The 19,831-nt window shown below is 43.0% G+C and overlaps 4 protein-coding genes across 5 annotated transcripts; 2 read left to right on the plus strand and 2 right to left on the minus strand.

Moving 5' to 3' along the window:
• Window positions 1-100: 100 nt before the first annotated feature.
• LOC311503902 (zinc finger BED domain-containing protein 4-like) lies at window positions 101-4,172 on the plus strand. Of its 2 annotated transcripts, XM_084566813.1 has the most exons (3): window positions 101-132; window positions 1,548-3,558; window positions 3,649-4,172. In XM_084566813.1, the coding sequence occupies exons 1-3, from the start codon at window positions 129-131 to the stop codon at window positions 3,938-3,940; spliced, it is 2,307 nt and encodes a 768-aa protein (XP_084422939.1). In that variant the 5' UTR covers window positions 101-128; the 3' UTR covers window positions 3,941-4,172. The 2 variants fall into 2 exon arrangements, with proteins under 2 accessions (XP_084422939.1, XP_084422938.1); XM_084566812.1 differs by lacking the exon at window positions 101-132 and having other exon boundaries at window positions 1,518-3,558.
• Window positions 4,173-5,136: 964 nt separating this feature from the next.
• Window positions 5,137-9,141, plus strand: LOC311504636 (uncharacterized protein). Its single transcript, XM_084567842.1, has 2 exons — window positions 5,137-5,262; window positions 7,581-9,141. The coding sequence occupies exons 1-2, from the start codon at window positions 5,259-5,261 to the stop codon at window positions 8,954-8,956; spliced, it is 1,380 nt and encodes a 459-aa protein (XP_084423968.1). The 5' UTR covers window positions 5,137-5,258; the 3' UTR covers window positions 8,957-9,141.
• A 552-nt stretch (window positions 9,142-9,693) lies between these two features.
• On the minus strand, window positions 9,694-12,803 carry pde6gb (phosphodiesterase 6G, cGMP-specific, rod, gamma, paralog b). Its single transcript, XM_084567844.1, has 4 exons — window positions 12,458-12,803; window positions 11,332-11,544; window positions 11,209-11,249; window positions 9,694-11,115 (listed from the first exon to the last, which is right to left on the minus strand). Exons 2-4 carry the CDS (start codon window positions 11,475-11,477, stop codon window positions 11,039-11,041), a joined length of 264 nt encoding a protein of 87 aa, XP_084423970.1. The 5' UTR covers window positions 11,478-11,544; window positions 12,458-12,803; the 3' UTR covers window positions 9,694-11,038.
• A 4,205-nt stretch (window positions 12,804-17,008) lies between these two features.
• On the minus strand, window positions 17,009-19,341 carry oxld1 (oxidoreductase-like domain containing 1). Its single transcript, XM_084567921.1, has 2 exons — window positions 18,991-19,341; window positions 17,009-18,137 (listed from the first exon to the last, which is right to left on the minus strand). The coding sequence occupies exons 1-2, from the start codon at window positions 19,039-19,041 to the stop codon at window positions 17,748-17,750; spliced, it is 441 nt and encodes a 146-aa protein (XP_084424047.1). The 5' UTR covers window positions 19,042-19,341; the 3' UTR covers window positions 17,009-17,747.
• Window positions 19,342-19,831: the final 490 nt, after the last annotated feature.

The raw sequence follows: 19,831 nt of genomic DNA on the forward strand, positions 1-19,831 counted from the left end.
TTAAGACAGTTGGGCAACCGCCATTAAAACCAAAGAAGAAGAAGAAGCCCTGAGTTCCTGCAGGTTCCTGTTTATTTTTAGATCGATCGTAAAGGACGCGGGCAGACTACCCGGAAGAAAGCTATAAAATGGGTAGGTGCTTTTATTCTTTTAGTGTTTCAAGGAACAAAGTCATCGTTTATCTGCGTCAGAGTTTAAACGATAAGAAACGATGAAAACACTAACTCCTGCTTTAGATCACACGGTGCCGCCAATACTTTTAACGCATGCGCTGTTCGCACAGGTACGGAAGCGCACGTGTACGACAAGAGTTCACGTCCAAATTATCTTAACTGTTTAAATCCATATCAACATTTCTCCCTTTTAAAACTGTATTTTTACTGAAATAGACTTAATGAAACATCTGCGGAAACAAACTGCTGTGGTTGTTGATTGCGTCATCACAACATCCTGTTTCGGCCATGTTGTTTCGGTCATACATTTTCGGCCGTAAGTGTTTTTCGGCCAAAAAATTTCGGACTTTTATCGCTGAAACAACACATGCAAGCAACAATCGCAGCAATTTTCGGTTTTCGGCTGAACATTTTCGGTGCATCCCCACTAAAAATATAAACATCTGATATTTGAAGCAAACATGTCACAAGTTGTGAGTGGCTAAACAGACGTCATCTAACGGATGCTTGACCCAGATGTCAGTTATAAATTAAGATCACAGTCCTTTAGTGTCTCTAAATTAAACACACATCTTAATCTACATGAATGAATGGTTTAGTTTGTTAGTTGGCCATTTAATTTAGATTTGTTGAGATTAAATGATGCACATCCTGTCACTTACCACCAAAAGCCACTAATACAGTTACTCATGATCGTGTCCGCTATCCAAATACAGAAACATTATATACCGTATTTTCCGGACTATAAGTCGCTCCGGAGTATAAGTCGCACCAGCTAAAAAATGCATAATGAAGAAGAAAAAAACATATATAAGTCGCATTTTTGGGGGAAATTTATTTGATAAAATCGGAGACCAAGAACACATTTCATCTTGAAAGGCAAGTTATAGTACTAACAATAGAACAACGGGCTGAATAGGTGTCTGGTATGTTAACAGCTATTCAGATAACTATAGCATAAACAACATAACATAACAAGTTTACCAAACTCTCGATCTCACTCCAAATCACTAAATCCATTGAATTCTTCATCCTCTGTGTCACTTCTAAGCAACTCTGCGAACTTCGGAGGTAGACGGCGCACTGCCGCTATTACACAGGAGTAAAAGAAGTAGCAGATACTGGCAGACAAGCGTAGAGTGCCCTCTCGCGGCTGTCAGTGTGAAAATAACGAACACGTGAAATTATATATTTTAATGTATAAGTCGCACCTGAGTATAAGTCGCAGGGCCAGCCAAACCATGAAAAAAGTGCGATTTATAGTCCGAAAAATACGGTAATTAATTAACAGAAATGACAGATTAATTTCTCATGTCTGTAACATCCCGTCACAGTTATCTATAATGTTCATGCATGTTTCTCTGTTTCCTGCAGATGTCCAGCAGCTGTTGGTGATTAAGGAAGAGGTTCTCCCTGGATTTAGCCCCAGTCTAGAACAGCAGGACCAAAAACCCCTCCACATAAAGGAGGAAGAGGAGGAACTCTGGACCAGTCAGGAAGGAGAGCATCTTCATGGGCTGAAGGAGGAGGAGGAGGAGGAGGAGGAGGCTGCTTTTCACATGAAGAGTGAAGATGATGACGAGAAACCTCAGTTTTTACACCTTCATCAAAGCCAAACTGAAGTCATAAGCGAGACAGAGCCTCCAACCAGCTGCTCAGACAAACGGATAAAAACAGTCGGGACATTTAGTCGAGACGCACCGAATATTCGTCCACCAAAGATTTTCAGCCGAAAATGGCCCAAAAGTGCGTTTGTGGCTTTTATGGCCGAAACAACGCGGCCCACACAGGATGTTATGATGATGCAAGGAAAGAACGCGTCCAGCACGGGCATACCTGGAAGGGCCAACATGTCTGCAGTGTGGACGTACTTCATCGTGTCTGAGAACGACCCACGGATAGCCATTTGCAAAACGTGTTATGCTGAAGTTTCAAGAGGGGGTGCATGTGCGAAGAGTTTCTCCACGTCGGGTTTAATTTATCACCTGAAATCCAGACATCCTGATCACTACGCTAAATATGTGAGGAACGCAGCACAGAAGAGGAAAGTCCCTCCGAGCACGCCCACTCCGCCTGTGGTGGACGTTTCTGAAAAGACGAGGAAGCTTCCCAGTGACGGTGCCAAGGCAAAGGGCATCACGCGAAAAATCATGGAGTTCATCGCCTTAGATGATCAGCCGCTCTCTGTGGTAGAAGATGTGGGATTCCGTCGGCTGCTCGAGCACATCGAGCCCCGTTACGCCACGCCGAGCACACGACATCTCTCACACGTGTGTTTACCTGAGCTCTTTAACGTTGTCGCAGCTCACGTCCACAAGCTTTTAGCTGCAGATGTTCCAGCGATCAGTTTCACGACAGACGTGTGGAGCTCAGACGTCGGCCTCGCCAGTGTGCTCAGGTTAACCGCTCAGTGGATCGACGCTGATTTCCAGCTGCAAAAGATTCTGCTCCATTCACAAGAGTTTGAAGGGTCGCACACAGCAGCAGCCATTTCTGACGCATTCACCAACGTGTTCGACGCCTGGCATATCGACCGATGCAAAGTGCACGCCGTAGTCAGTGACAGTGCAAGAAATATGGCAAAGGCGATAGAAGAAAGCCAGCTGAAAGGAATGCGGTGCATGGCCCACACGCTACATCTGGCTGTGAACGAGGGAGTGTTGTCTCAGAGCGCCGTGAAACACGTGCTGGATATAGGCAGAAGAATCGTTGGCCACTTTAACCATTCTCAGCTGGCCTGTTCCCGCTTGCAGTCTATGCAAGATCAGTTTGGAGCGCCAATAAAGCGGTTCCAGCTGGACGTGAGTACGCGATGGAACAGCACGTATCACATGCTGGAAAGCCTCTTTGCGCAGAAGCAAGCGTTGGCTGCGTACGGCGCAGATCACGAGCTCCCCGCGACATTCACCTCACACCAGTGGCTCCTAGTAGAGAACGTTCTCTCTCTCCTTGCCCCCTTTGAGCAGCTAACTAAAGAGATCAGCTCCTCTGATGCATCTGCAGCAGACGTGATTCCTTTAATCGCAGCACTCAAGCGTCTCCTGAGCAAAGAGGTTGACACGGACCACGAGGTGAAGACAATGAAAGGTACACTGTTAGAGTCTGTCGGCACACGTTTTGCTGATATCTGTTCGGATCCTCTGCACTTCATCGCGACTGTACTTGATCCGCGCTATAAAGATCATTACTTGGAGGTGGGGGTAAAGCAGCGCGCACGAGAAATGATCCAGGCCGCGATGGATGCAGAGAATCCGCTTGGAGACGGAGAAGGAGAGGAGAGCGCAACGAAAATGACTCATCTCTCTGCTCCAGATGAAGGGCATGCTCCGTTGTTGTCTGATATGTTCAGTGAGATTCTACAAGAGAGTGCCTCATATAATAACAGGTAGGGTATTCTGTTCTGACGTGTGACTTTCAGATGATTTTATCGTTCTGCTTTTTAAATAAAATCTCTCAAATCTTTCTCAAATGTCAGGATGACGACAAGCTCAACCGTTCAACAGTTAAACGGTTACCTGTCTGAAGTCCCCATCCCCAGAAGTGACGACCCTCTCGCCTACTGGAGAAACAACCAAGGCCGCTTCCCTGACCTGGCCAAGATGGCACGCAAGTACTTGTCTGCTCCGTGCACGAGCACCGGCGGCGAGGGAGCGTTCAGTGCAGCGGCTGAGACGAGGAACGGACTTCAGTGTGACGAAGCAGAGAAGCTGCTCTTCATCAAGAAAAACCTGCCGCTCTACCTCAAGAAGTACAACGGCCTTGTCTAGTGTTTAAATGTTTGTTTTCCACTTTGCACATCTGCAATTCTTGTTGCACATGTTGTTGTTGGAGGCCGGCGGTTAACGTACGGGCTACATGCACAGAGAATGTGTTGCTGCACTGAATGCACTTTGTTGTAGAAGTCCTGCTGAGAACGTTTCTAAATGCACTTTGTTTTTATGAGAGAACATGTTTTATATTGTGCTTTGTTGTAATGTGCTGAGTAAATATTTTCATGATTTTGTAATTGATTTATTCTTTGAAACATTAACATTAATTTATGCAATGCCTTGACTTTAGTGAGGTCCTTACACAGTCACAGCTATCAACTCACTAATAACTGCCGTAATCATGTTTCGGTTTTCAGTTTCAGCCAAGAATTTTCGTTTCGTTGCCGCCCTAACATTTATCCAACAGAGCAGCCTGCAGAGACATGTCAGACTCTATGTTTGTTTGTGATGACTGTGGGAAACAGTTTGAAAGAAGCTACCACCTGAATGTAGCAGGATGAGACGCCCCATCCTGGCTCTCATGCTTTGCTGCCCTCTCACTCATTAACCAATCAGATCCTGTATCAGGAGGCAGTCTTCATCTTTTCGGCCTCTTGCTCTTTGGCTCTGAGGTCCGACCACTTCCTGGTTGCCTCACTTCCTCTGTCTATTTATATATAGATATATATATATATGATAAATCTGTAAATAAATCAGAATATAGATAGATAGATACTTTATTGATCCTGAGGGAAATTCAAGCATCCAGTAGCAGTAACATACGTTGAACATACATTACAAAAACTATAAAAAATAGAAAGTGACTAGAAATAAAAATGTTTTATACAACTATAAACTGTGTTAAAAGTATAAAGTGACCTGGAGAGGTAGAAGTTTTTCTTTTTTATTTTTTTTTTTAATTATTACTTTTATTTATTTTTTATTTTTATTTTTTTATAATAAGTGAATAAATAAATAAGTGAGTCACTATAATAAATATGTAAATATGTCTCTGGAATATAGATAGATACAAAATAATAGATACAAAATAAACAATAGCCCAGAGGATAAGAAGATGAATGAATGAATGAATGAATGAATCTACCTGTATGTGAGTAAGAGGCTGGTTAGACCACAAGTTTCTAAATGACCTGCGCTACACTACAGTCCAGTAGGTGGCGGTAATGCACCTTTAAGACAGTTGGGTAACCGCCATTAAAACCATAGAAGAAGAAGTCCTTCCTGCTCCAGAGGGGAGTCGTGGTTGATCAGTGAGTTCCTGTTTGTTTTCAGGTCGTGAAGGACGCGGGCAGACTACCAGGAAGAAAGCTCTCAGATGGGTAGGTGCTTTTATTCTTTCAGTGTTTCAAGGAACAAAGTCATCGTTTATCTGCGTCAGAGTTTAAACGATAAGAAACAATGAAAACACTAACTCCTGCTTTAGTTCACACGGTTTAACATGAACACTGAGCTACACGTGTACCATAACACTTCATATCCAAAGGAGCTGAACTGTTTAAATCCATATTAACATTTCTCCCTTTTAATTAAAACTGTATTTTTACTAAAACAGTCTTAATGAAACACATCCACAGTAACACACAGTGGAGACTGTGTTTCAGGACAGCTGGAAGATTGATTCTATGAGTCAAACTAACTTTAAGATATCTAAAAAGATAAACATGTGATATTTCATTTCTTCCAGGTGTATATTTGTAAAGATTTATCAGGAACATCCAGTCTGGTGTAGCCAGGATTAGTTCTCATCAGAATCAGAGTTTAGTAGTACTGCTCTAGTAATACTTCTTTGTCTTGGAGACAAAGGAAAGCACCAGGGCCCGTATTCCTAAAGATTCTAAGAATCCTCTAAGAGAGCTCCTATCTTAGCCTAAACGTTCCTAGCTAGGAGTCTTAGCTTAGGACTGATTCCAGAAAATTCTTAGAGAACTCTGATCAAGGAATGGACAGAAACTCTTATCTTAGTGAGGAGGTGTGGTTGACCCCGTTGCTAGGTATGAGTCATCATTTCAAGACGTGTGATTGGTTGATCCTAAAAGCTAGATAAAAATACACTTTTGGTGATAATTGGCCTAGAATGGATGTCAAATGAATAGACTTAATAACAGAATCTAATCTCTATGAAGACTGTGTAATTATAAATAATACTTTACATAAAAATAAATAAATAGTACGCTATACTTTAAAAAGTATCCTATAAAATGTGTGATTAAACTCAGGCCACTACCACAGTATTCACATGCTGATAGTTCTATTTATTTGCTTTCATTCATTTACCACACTGGTAACATTTTGCACTTCACCTATTTGGTATTAACAAGAGTAAAATGGCTCAGCTTTCATCAGTTTCTGTGATTGCTAACCGGCCTAGAAGAAGCAGTGTTGGTTGGTGTTCAAATCTTCCAAAAACCGAACTGCAATGGAGAAGAAATGAAGTAGGAAACCCAACTGGACAGAGGAACAGTGTTTGTTCTGGATCAACTGGTCAATGAGAATAAAAGTGTTTAGAGTAGATTTGGCTCCAAGTCATCACTGCTGCATTGTTGCATTTTTGCATTTTTCCTGTTGCTAAATACCTCAGTGTTGTGATGACTTTATTTCCGGTGATACAGTAGTCCCTCGCTATAACGCGGTTCACCTTTCGCGGCCTCGCGGATTTTTTTAGTGCAATTTTGCATGTTTTTACTTTTTTTTTTCTTTCTTTATTTTTTACAGTGCATTGTTTTTTGCGTCCTGATTGGCTAAGGGACTGTAGCCCATTGTCTATCAATCTCCTCCGTACGGTGTCTCTTGTACAGTAACCTACAGAATGCGTTCAGCTTGACACATTTACATATACAGTATCTTTGATCGCTGGCAGTGTGACTGAAATGCGGTATGTTTGTAAGTTATTGAGAAAAGTGTATAAACTGTGTAGTGAGGGGTTTTGCAACCGTAAAACATTTATAATCATTGTAAAAAATAAAACTGACTACTTCGCGGATTTCGCCTATCACGGGTTATTTTTAGAACGTAACTCCCGCGATAAACGAGGGACCACTGTATTGCGATTGTAACAAGCTTGATTGTCATTCAGTGTTTGGAGAATATCTCTCCTGTCTCTTCTTTCAGCCATTTTCTCCTCTGCTTAAGAAATTCCTAAGGCTCCTAAAAGTCCTCCTCCCTGCTCTTAGCAGATCTCACCTTAGGAGCACTCTTAAGAGCTAAGATTCTTTAGGAATAGCTTTTATCTTTACTAGGAGCTACTCCTAACTTTGAGAGGGAAACGTCACGATTCTAAGAATTTTCTTAGAATTTGGCCACTAGGAGCAACTCTTAGCGCTAAGAATCTTTAGGAATACGGGCCCAGAACTCTAAGTCCCACAATCCTCCAGGTGTGAAACCTGATCCAGCAGTTCTCACTGGCTGACTGTGGCATGTGACCTCTGAGGTCATCAGGTCATATAAAGGCTCTGTTCAGCCTTTCTTCTCTGGCTTCTACTCTTATCACACACCTGTATCAGGTACACTGGAGATAGATTGTATGTTTTACTTTTATTCTTTGTTAATATCTTTTAAACATCCTGTAGTTACACCAGTCATAAAGTCATAAAGTCACAGTTATCTATAATGTTCATGCGTGTTTCACTGTTTCCTGCAGATGTCCAGCAGCTGTTGGTGATTAAGGAAGAGGTTCTCCCTGGATTTAGCCCCAGTCTAGAACAGCAGGACCAAAAACCCCTCCACATAAAGGAGGAAGAGGAGGAACTCTGGACCAGTCAGGAAGGAGAGCATCTTCATGGGCTGAAGGAGGAGGAGGAGGAGGAGGAGGCTGCTTTTCACATGAAGAGTGAAGATGATGACGAGAAACCTCAGTTTTTACACCTTCATCAAAGCCAAACTGAAGTCAAAAGCGAGGCAGAGCCTCCAACCAGCTGCTCAGACGAACGGATAAAAACAGAAAGAGATGAAGACGACTGTGGAGGACCAGAATCAGAAATGAAACCAGATCCAAGCCTGAATTTACAAGCAGATACCGATAGAAAGGCTTCAGACTCTTCTGACTCTGAGGTCACTGATGATGATGATGACTGGGACAAAGCTTTGTCAGATTCTGGATCTGAAAATGAAGACGGCGATGATGAGTGGAAGGACACCAGAATGACACGTCACTCAAGAAAAAAGTCTTCTAACAGTTTGATTAGTAAGAAACGTTTGAAGCAAAATGTAGACGCACAGACGGGAGTTCACACGGAAGAGAGGCCATTTCATTGTGATGATTGTGGTAGAAGTTATAAGCAAAAGAAACACCTTGTCTCACACATAGCATCTCACACAGGAGAGAAACCGTATAGTTGTGATGACTGTGGTAAAAGATTCCGCGCTCCGTACAATCTGAAGGTACACAAGGCAACGCATACGGGAGAGAGACCGTACTGCTGCAGTGAGTGTGGAAAGAGATTTAACCAACAGTCAATTCTGAATGCACACATGACGATTCACACGGGAAACAAACCGTTCAGCTGCAGTCGCTGTGATAGAAGCTTTAGACTTAAGGCTGATCTACATGCACACATGGTTACCCACACAGGGGCCAAACCATTTGGTTGTGGTGATTGTGGTGCTAGATTTAGCCAACAGAGCAGCCTGCAGAGACATGTCAGACTCCATGATGGAGAAAAAATGTTTTCTTGTGATGACTGTGGGAAAAAGTTTAGCCGAAACTCACACCTGAAGAGACACATGGCACGTCATAAAGGAGTTCCCAGCGTCGACACAGGAAAGAGACCGTTTTCTTGTGACGACTGTGGTAAAGCGTTTAAGCGAAAGACGCATCTTGACGCACACATGACACTTCACACAGGAGAGAAACCGTTTGGATGTAGTGTTTGTGGCGCAAAATTTTCTCGACAGGGGACTCTACAGAGACATGCTCGAGTCCACGCAGAAGAGAAACCATTCGGCTGTGACGACTGTGGGAAGAAATTCAACCAAAAGGAACATCTGAAGGCACACATGAAACTCCACACAGACTAGAAACCAGACGGCTGCAGGATGTTCTTTTATTGTCCTGTTTTATTGTGATTCATTTTGATATTATAATTGTTGTGCTTACTTTGAACCTAGATATTAAATTGCCCCCTGGAGACAAATAAAGTTTTTTTTAAATCTCAAGATCTGCTGCCACGAGAACTTCTCTGACTGGAATATACCTCACAGAGCTTTGTAGTAGGAACAGCTGTACCATCTATTACAACTCAATACAAGAGTCTTCCTAGTTTACATACATAAATGTTGTAAAAAGTCAACTAGCTATTGATTTCACAGGTGTTTAACAAATAATGTGCTCAATGAGTTTAAACAGTTGTATCTGGGATTATCATGATTTTTCTCCCATTTGATGAATACAGCATTTAAGGTGGTGCTAGCAGTTAGCAGCTAATTGTAGCTCCTCCTAGCTTCCTAGCCTCCCTGCTAATAGTAGCTCTTCCTGTTTCCTCTTTAGAATGATGAATACTACTGCCACCTGCTGGTATGAAGAGTTATTTCCTCTCAGGTGCAGAGCTTGTGTAGCAGCTGGTCGTTGGATCTTTATGGTGCTTTCAAGTGCAACTTTTTGGGCAACCATCTTCAACTGCTTTTAAATCTTTCTGATTCTGGTGCAGTGAGTCAAATATTGAACTCTTTGGGTTGAATTCTTAACACTGCTCTGGCCATTACTCACTAATAGTCTCTCTGCAGTGAAGCATGGTGGCGGCAGCATCATGGAATGGGTCTGTATTCCAGTAAATGTTAAATAAAACAGGCTATGAATGACACGTGAACTGGAAAGTTTTGATGTATGTAAGAGCTACTGAAGCCGTACCGACGCCAAGGATGGATTTGATCAGAAGAAACAAGTCTCCATATTTATTTTCCTCTTTTTATGCTTTATTTGTTTTTTTCCCTCGTCCTGTAGAGAGGACAAAGCTCCATCACACATCTGTGCAGATGCAGATGTGGCCGCGGCGCTGAAACATCCAACCCCTACTCGTCCCTCCGCCATCTTTCAAGACTACGACTTCCTCTAAATCGTCGGGGGCCGAGTTATTAGCTCTTCTCGACTACGGCGAAGGATATGAAATGTCCCAGGTTTTAACCGTGGAGGTGACGACGATGAAGAGGAGGAGGGCAGTGAAGATGAGAAATAAAACAGATGAAAGACAGTGAGGGACAAGTTGTCCTAGCCTACCGAGACAAATGAGAGCTGAAGATCGGCTTAAAAAGACAAATATAAACACACAGGGTACAAGAGTGTCGCGCTTGAGAAAGAAACGGCAATAAACACACAACACATGTACATCAAATATACAAATAAGAAGAGACGCTAATGTTGAAAGAAGCATGACTGGAGATTATTTATCTGCTGAGCCGATTTGAAAGTGGTTGTTTTGTTTCTTACTCCACATTTTATGACGGTAGAAAACTTTAAAATGGCCCAAGATGTCAGTACAGAGGGAAAAGAAGGGAGGGACGTCTGATCTATCCCCACTGAAAGGTTACGCTCAGCAGTGGCAAGCTGGTGTCGGCTCTCTACAGAATTCAGGCTGGTTTTTTTTTTTACTCGTTCGGCGTGGATGGAGAGGCCTCCAAGATGGCGTCAGGATGCGCCGAAGCACGTGAAGTGGGAACCCACCCGCTCCACGGGTTTGTCACTTAAACTCAATTTGAGGCTGCCTTGCTTGCGTACGTTTCTTGTTTTGTTTCGTGAAGAGAACAGAGGAGGAGGAGAAGAAGAAGAAAACAGAGGACAGAGCAGAAGAAAGAAGAGCGGCAGGGCTTTTCCTTTTTTTTTTTTTTATAGGGAGCGACGGAGCAGATCTACTCAGGGAAGTCGGATCCTAAGTACGAGCAGATGTTTGTGTGAGTGAGCTGCAGAATCAGAATCAAAGTCCAGAGAGAGAGAAACAGAAGGTTGTTGTTGTTTTTTTTTTGTAGATTTCTTTTTCTCTTTTTCCATTTTTTAGTGTTTGTTACAGTTTGTTCGGAGTAGTTCCACGTGAAGCCTGAGGCAGATGGTTTGAAGAGCAGCATGGGCGTCGCCTTTAAATCCTCGGAGGGGAGATGCAGGAGCGAGGCTCAGATGATGCCGTACTGGGCCAGCTCGTGCAGCTCCAGGTGATTGAAGGCCTCCCATGGGCAAATGACGGTGATGTCTGCAAAAGAAGACCAGAGGGTGTTAAAGTTGTCCTCCGTTGTTCAGCCGCCACGCCGGTCGAATATCTTAAAGCTGAGAAACGTGAGCTCACCTGTGCCTAAGCCCTCCATGCCGGGGATGTCGTCACCAAAGCTGCAGAGAAAAGAAACACACCATTACACACCAGAACACTTACAGCTGCTCCAAAAGAAAAGATGCATCGTTGGAGGCGTACCCCTGGATTCCTTTCTTCGGGGGCTTGCTCTTGAACTGACGTGTCTGCCTCTGCTTGAACTTGGGGGGCCCCTTGCGTGGGGTGGCGGGGCCTCCGGTGACACGGGTGGCCGACTTGATCTCGGGTTTGGGCGGCTCAAGGTTCATGTTGAGCGAGTGTGCAGAGCGTTGGCTTTAAGAACACCTCTCTGGAGTGTGGTCGTCGTGGTGAAATCTGCATTTGGGAATAAAACACATGGTTTTTATCTGACACTCTCTGCTCAACCGTTAATTTGGTTTGCATGAAGCTCCCGTCACCTCTGTTTGACATTACAGCCTGTAATCCTCTTACTGACGTTTGGAGCACCGGCCAGGATTTACGCTCCTATATTTCTCTGTAATTGAACGCCCCGAGGTGAACTCCACCGCTGCAGCCTGTCCTGAGAGGATGACCCAATTTCCCCCATAATCCCCGGGTCGAGTTAATAAGAGCTCCCCCCTCTCAGTTTCAATCAATCAATTCACGCCGATAATCTCGTTAGAGCAAGGACGACACGGCAGAAACGCTGAGCTACGCACCGAGGGTCTAAATGATCAATCCGCTCAGAGTGTCCCAGGACAATGACGGCCTCAACCACAACCACTGTGACTGTGTCAACTTAAGACAAGATAAAAACAAAGTGTATAAAAACCGTGAAGTCGTTTTATATCAATATAAAACCGACCAATACTCCAGAAAGAGATTTTTTGATCCAGTATTTCCTGATTTAAGGCAACATTTGAGTAGAAAATGACACACAGCATTTCTTGAAGACAAGAGTTACTGGTTTACATGTTGGTGCACAGACTCGTATCGTATCATAATCACGAAGCAAATCAAGCTGCTGAATCAAAACACAAGTATGAGGATATCTGCAGATGTTAGTTCCAACAGATGCACCACTTTCTAGATCCTAACAGAGACCATAAAACCCAAGACCCAACCTAATAAAACCTGATTTTCTCATGTTTAGTCTCATTATATCTAAACTTTTCGGGTCAAATCATTTGAGAAGTTCCTGCAGCTAAAGAAGCAGTGATGGTATCGTCCTTAGACTCCAGCTCCACAGCTCTGGTTGGTGTGATGGTGCTGATGTCGGTCTACTCACCGGCTGATTGGGTGAAGAACAGCCAGACGAGCGGGTGTGAACGCAGCACTGGTCCGTCTAGCAGATGAGTGGACTTCTATGCTAGGCTTGCTGTGAGGGCCAGCCGGGGCTTAGGGCCCCTCTTATATGCCGCAGGAGTCCTGCAGGAGATTAGGAAGGCGCCGCCTCCCTGCTCCTCTGTCAACACTTTACATGTTCAGGTTCAGATAAAGCAACCGAGTAGATTCTACGTTTATCTGCAGCTTCTTGAAATGTTGAAGGATTAATCTCTTACATACCAGACATATAATCTGACATAAAAGTTGGACATCCGTGCAGCTCTGCACTTCCACTACAAGACCAGTGGAGATCCAGAGAAACGTATCCCCTCAACAAGGTTCCTCCAGGAGGCCATACACACTGCCTGGCCAAATAAAAGGTCCCACACTCTAATATCTGGTTGGACCGCCTTTATCTTTGATTACAGCACACATTCTCTGTATCATTGTTTCTATAATCTTCTCCAATGTCTCCAGATTTATTTCCATCCAGTGTTGCATTCATTTCTCACCAAGATCTTGTATTGATGATGGGAGAGTCTGACCACTGCACAAAGCCTTCTCCAGCACATCCCAAAGATTCTCAATGGGGTTCAGGTCTGGACTCTGTGGTGGCCAATCCATGTGTGAACATGATGTCTCATGCTCCCTGAACCACTCTTTCACAATCTGAGCCCCATGAATCCTGGCATTGTCATCTTGGAATATGATCCATTGATGGAATAACCTGGTCATTCAGTATATTCAGGTAGTCAGCTGACCTCATTCTTTGGACACATAATGTTGCTGAACCTAGACCTGAGCAACTGCAGCAACCCCAGATCATAGCACTGCCCCCACAGGCTTGTACAGTAGACACTAGGCATGATGGGTGCATCACTTCATCTGCCTCTCTTCTTACCCTGATGCCCCCATCACTCTGGAACAGGGTAAATCTGGACTCATCAGACCACATGACCTTCTTCCATTGCTCCAGAGTCCAATCTTTATGCTCCCTAGCAAACTGAAGCCTTTATTTCCAGTTAGCCTCACTGATTAGTGGTTTTCTTAAGGCTACACAGCTGTTCAGTCCCAATCCCTTGAGTTCCCTTCACATTGTACGTGTGGAAATGTTCTTACTTTCACTATTAAACATAGCCCTGAGTTCTACTGTTGGCTTTCTTCCATTTGATTTCACCAAACGTTTAAGTGACCACAGATCACCATCAATCAGGATTTTTTTCTGACCACATTTCTTCCTGGAAGACGATGGTTCTCCACTATCCTTCCAGTTTTTAATAATGCCTTGGACAGTTCTGAACCCAGTTTTAGTAGTTTCTACAATCTCCTTAGATGTTTTCTCTGCTTGATGCATGCCAATGATTTGACCCTTCTCAAACAGACTAACATCTTCTCCACGACCACAGGATGTGTCTTTAGACATGGTTGTTTAAGAAATGAGAAGCTACTCATTGCATCAGTTGGGCTTAAATAACTTGTTGTCAGCTGAAAGATAATCACCCATGCAGTAATTATCCAATAGGAGGCTCCTACCTATTTGATTAGTTAAATCCAGGTGGAGACTTTTTTTTTTTTTTGGCCAGGCAGTGTAGAATAAAACAAAGCCTCTTTGCAACCATGACCACACTTGCTGGTGAACTTCTACTGTTCCACCATCCAGAGTGCTTGATACTCCATCACCATGTGGGAAACAGGCTCCACAACAGCTGACAAAAAAACTGCAAGTTCAGCTCTGAAGTACAGACTTCAGAGGACACAGGACAGTCAGTAATCTGACAGTCCTCCAACCCATCAGAAACATTTAGTTTGAAACTAATTCAACTCCACGTCTCTTCTTATTTATTTTAAGGTGTTTTTTTTCTTCTTCTTCAGTCGTGGCTTTCTAATGTTTATCTCACACGTGCAGGACTGGATGAGGATTACACCCCATGAGCTGATAGCTTGTCTTAACCTGAGAGGCTGTTCCTGGTGATGCTGTGATTAAAGTGGATGTTCAAGACTGTTCTGCTTCATTCCTGCTGCAGGTTTAATAACGTCCTGATCCACAGAACGTAGAACCTGAGCTGGTTCTGATCGGATCTGAGGATTTTCAAAGACGAGACCAGATCTTCTTATGAAGTCACTTCAGCCACAGTGTAATGATGTCATATGGAACCGGATATGAGTCCTTTAATTTAAATACTCTACATATATATTTACCCAAGTACACTTTTACTTAAACAGCATTTTCAATGAAATGTTAATCATCCAGATAAAACTCAGATTTTCAGTGCAACGTTTATTTGTTTTTGCAGAGTGGCACCAGCTTCTGATCATACAATCTCCTCTTTAACGTTTAATAAAGTCTTATATTACCTTTACAGAATCATGGTTAATGAACCTCTTTGTTGCAGACGTGCCTGTCAATGCCTGATAAAAGAGTTGTGTTTGTGTGATATTGTTTGTTAGTTCTGTTTCATTCTCACTGAAATAAACTACACACCAGAAGTCTGCAGAATCTGATGTTTTTGACTTTGGAGGAAACTTCTGCAGAGTTCTTATTTCATTTCATTTCATAACATTTGTGATGAGACTCTTCCAGAAACGTCTCCAGAAACCTGGAGTCCTTTTCTCCGGGGGTCTGATTAAACCAGCGACTGGAGGAGAGAGAGAAAACACCACCTGGAATGTGTTGATGCAGATTATGGATGCGGCGGGAAGCTTCCTGAAGAGCCCGACGCCCTCCCTGTTACGCAATGGTCTCACCATCTGCCTCCAGAAAAACCCTCCAATCCTCCGTCCTGATAATGAGACAGAGAGAGAGAGAGAGAGAGAGAGAGAGAGAGAGAGAGAGAGAGAGAGAGAGCAGGTGATCATCATCCAACCTGTGGACACAACATCAACGTTACCTCAGACTTCCCAGGTCTTATTTATTGTTCACATGCTTAATGTAATGTTATAATGTGAATTTAAATAAACTTTAACTGTGGCATATGAACAAATATCAGGTAATTTGAAAAATAAAACTATGAGAAGAGGTTGAATGTCAAACTATAATGTATGTTACTGTTACCAGAGAGGATGTAGACAGGTTTCCTCCATTTATAAGATTAATAAAGATATAAAATGTAAAACTTTAAAGAGATGTGGACAGTCTCTATCATGGGTCAAATATGGGGGGGGGGGGGGGGGGGGTCCTATCCCATGTCATTAGTCTAGAGGGGGGGTCCACCCTGGACAGGTCTCCAGTCTATCACAGGTCTAACACAGAGAGACACTCACACCTACGGCCAATTTAGAATCACCAATGAACCTAACCAGCATGTCTTTGGATGGTGGGAGGAAGCTGGAGAACCTGGAGAGAACCCACGCAGACACAGGGAGAACATGCAAACTACACACACATGGATTAGAACCCAGAACCTTCTGGCTGTGAGGCGTCAGTGCTAACCACCACACCACTGTACAGTCCTACATTAAATCAGTTTTCTTTATACGGTGCCAAGAACAATTCTCAGAAACACACAGCTCAACAGATCAGAAACTAGCAGAGAAAGACTTTTATTTATTATTTTAATGCAAATACAAAAAGTAAAGACCCAAATAATAAAAGAGATTAAAACTAAATGTTCTGTGGATCACTAGTCCACGTTTTACACCGGTGCCATGACACAAAGTGACAAAGACAGTAAATCTGCCTTGCGGCGTTTCCATGGCGTCAGTCACCGGGTTCAGTGAAACGCCTCTTTTGTAATCAGCTGCATAACCCAGATCAAAGCATAACTGTGCTGCTGCAGCGCGGCCCCCGCAGTAATCAGGACTCATCACTAAAACCAGACTAGTGCTGACTCAGGGAGAGAGATCAGGGTCACCTCAGAGCCAGGGAGGCTGCAGGCGGCCAGGAGGCTGTAGGCGGCCAGGAGGCTGCAGGCGGCCGGCTGACGGACGTCATGGTTGAGGTGGGACTGAACGTGCTCTGAGTCTTCTCTGACAGGATCCGTCAGGTCTTTACTGGGGGGGGGGGTAAAGGAGTCTGACATCAGAGCCTCCACTGGTCTAAGACCTGGATGAAACATCTTCAACAACTCCAGCTGCCTTTGTTCCAACTTTTGGGACCAACCATGACCTGGACCTGACTCTGAACTTTTACTTTCATAAAAATCTTCCCATGATGCAATAAAACAGCTTTAGAGGTGGTCTGTTTGAAGCAGCTTAAAAACTATACACAATAAAAACTATAAATGTGTGTCACCTCTTAAAGGCAGACAGATGTAGTTCTTAAATTACTTTGTCTGAATATATTTGTTAGATTATTAATTTAGTAAAAAGTAAAAACAGTGAGAGGACACATGGAGCATGAGCAGTTAAAGGTTTTATTTAATGTGAGTAGCGCCATCTAGTGGCAACTCAACGGATTTCATTTGTTTTTATTTCATTTTGACATTTTAAATACTTTCATCTAGTTTTGACTCGTTTCATTGTTTCACTGGTTTTCAGAAAATAAGTTAACGACAGGAAAACAAAGTTGTTTAAATCAAATAGAAAGAACATTTATTTAAATATTTCAAGCACATCATTTAAATCAAGTCAAAGTTTCTTTCTAGAGCACATTTAAAAACAAAGTGCAGAACAAGCAGAGCAATATAAATAAGCAATAAAGCATCAAATAAAACACAAGTAAAAGTGTTAATTAAAAACTTAAATCCAAGACATCCTGCTCAGCCTGGACTGAAGGCCAATATATATCATTTAAATATACTTTTAAATATAGTAACTGAGCTGATCAGTGTAGTAATTGTGCGTTTGATGCTTCAGTTCAAACTTCAAATGTGCAAATGTGCTGTAAAAGAAACTGAAGGATGAGTGCAGATTACTAAAGAAAAGAAACATCTGGTTGCAGCATCTGGACGTACATCTGGTCCTGTAGGAGACGGCCGGCTGTAATATATCTTATTCATAGAACAAATACCTGCTGCACCACATGAGTGTAACGCTACGTCTGAGATTAAACCTAGTCAGGGGCAGGAGTGAAGTGAAATTAAAAACATTGATCCAACGTCTAATTTACAAACTTCACAAAGTCAGAATGAATTCAGACGTTAACGAGGAACACAGCGGCGTACATGTCTGAGAATCGACCTGCACATCTGGCAGCTCGCGTCAGTTTCCTGAAACACTCTCCACGCGTTAACAGCGTGACCCACAGCAGCAAGGAGTTGAAATAAGGAGGTACAACTGGTGAATGTGTGATAAAGTGCTCAGAACGCATCTCGTCACGTCTTCTTTATGAGTCTGATCTCCATCTTCAGGTAGGTTTTAAGATTCTCATCCAGGACGTTCTCCTCGATAGCGGCAAGCGCCTGGTCGCCTCCGTCGTGGTAGTACTCCAGCAGCCGCTCCGCGTGTTCGATCCAGACACAGTTGTGGCAGCCGCTCATGCAGCAGTGGGTGGGAGAGGGCGGGGGACCCTGATCGGGGGACCACGGCGAGGGCTCCTGGCTCTGCTGGGCGTCGGCGCCCTCAGAGGAGTCGGTCGGCGCGGGAGGAGACGGCGAGTCGTGACCGGCCGAGAGGCGGCGAACGAGGAGACGACTCGTCCACGACCGCTGAGGACGACGGCAGAAGAGACGTGGTCTCATGTGTGACAGCGAGAGGAGGCACAGCTGAAAAACAATACCATTATAGTATATTATATTAAAAAACATCAGAAGCTTATCAGCACAGTTGTCAACATCTTGACTCACTCGCCAATTCATTAGGTACACTAGTGGAAACTTTCTAATATCAGAGTTCTGCTCTAAATCTTAAACTTCCTGGAGGTTCAGGTGTTCAGCATTAGTTTAAAATAACAGAGAGATGCTGATTCAACTATTCAACTGTAAGCTGTTGAACTTTCTCGTGTTCCTATTATTTTGACATTGTAATAACAGAAACAGTTTTAGTTTAACAGCACCACAATCTCCATCCTCCAAACTGATCCTCCAGGTGAATCACCACCTTTCTCACTCATCTGACATCATCTGATCATTACAGCAGTCATTAGGGAGGATTTAGATTAGGAAGCATTCACTAGTGTACCTAATGTTTTGGCAACTGAGTGTATTTCTAGCCTGTGTTGTGACTTTTCTTTTAAAATGTTCTTCTAACAGAACCCAGTGCCATGTACAGACATATATGCTGTTGTATGGAATAAAAACCTACAGTGTTATATTGTTCAGTATCAACCACATCATGAAGAATTAGTTCATTATTAAGAATCTAATCATTTTAGTTTATCATTACGTTGAGTTTTCGTAGCTACTGATTTAGCTGCTCCCTGTCTTTCCTCCATATTTATTTTATAAAGAATATATTTATATTCTGTTAAAATAATAAAACATAAAAGACACTTTTCGCTATTAAAACACCATTAATAGCGCAGGGTATTCTCTTTAAATATTAATAACATTGCTGCTAAGTTCGATCAAGCTAGCTCCTCGACCGTTAGCTTAACACCCGTTAGCTTTAGCTACCGACCTTCCGTAAGGTTACGGACGATCTCGCGGCATTTACGGCCAGACGCAGCATCGTCGGAGCCAACGAGGCGCGTGTTTATGTGTCCGCAAAACTCATTTCATCTAAACAAAAGGTTTCATCTAGTTTCTTCCTCTTCTGTTTTACTTAAATCCAGCCGTGGCTTGACTTACAGACCAGTTGCGTCACGTCAACTTTGACCTTTGTGCGTCGTTGTAAACAGAGACGTTGATTGGCTTGAGAGGAAATAAAGTAACCAATCAAATGGCACCATTTTAGTTTGTGGGCGCGGCCACATGAAGTTGCATGTTCCACCTCTGACCGCTAGGTGTCAGCAGTGTACATTTATCTAATTCAATGTAAAGAGGTAATGGAAACGTGAGCTCACGAATACAGACATTAAAGAAGAATAACTGTATATTTAAGACACTGTGACTGAACATTATTATGTATAATCATGGAATTAATGCAATTTATCCTCATAACTCACAACTAAGTGCATTTACTCCAGTGCTAAGAGCTAAAAATGTTGAGATGCTCTAATAAAATGCAAATTATGTACAATAATATATCCCTGACAGGGGCGATTTGGCTACAGAATATTAGCTCTTACACTTTGAATATTTCCTTTAATGTATAACACACTGTGGACACAAAGGAAGCCACTGTAACTCAGCTCCATGTTTGTTTTCTATCATTTCCATGCAACACTTAACAGCCCAGGTAATTGCACCGAGCTGGCTAAACACAATGCCCAGTCATCAAGCGAGCGAGCGAGCGAGTGAGCAAACAATTTCCATTCTGCAAAGATCAACACTTCATCGAGGGCCTACCTGGTCTGTGT

This window comes from Chelon labrosus, assembly GCF_963514085.1.
Source record: "Chelon labrosus genome assembly, chromosome: 19".
NCBI classification, from domain to species: Eukaryota; Metazoa; Chordata; class Actinopteri; order Mugiliformes; family Mugilidae; genus Chelon; species Chelon labrosus.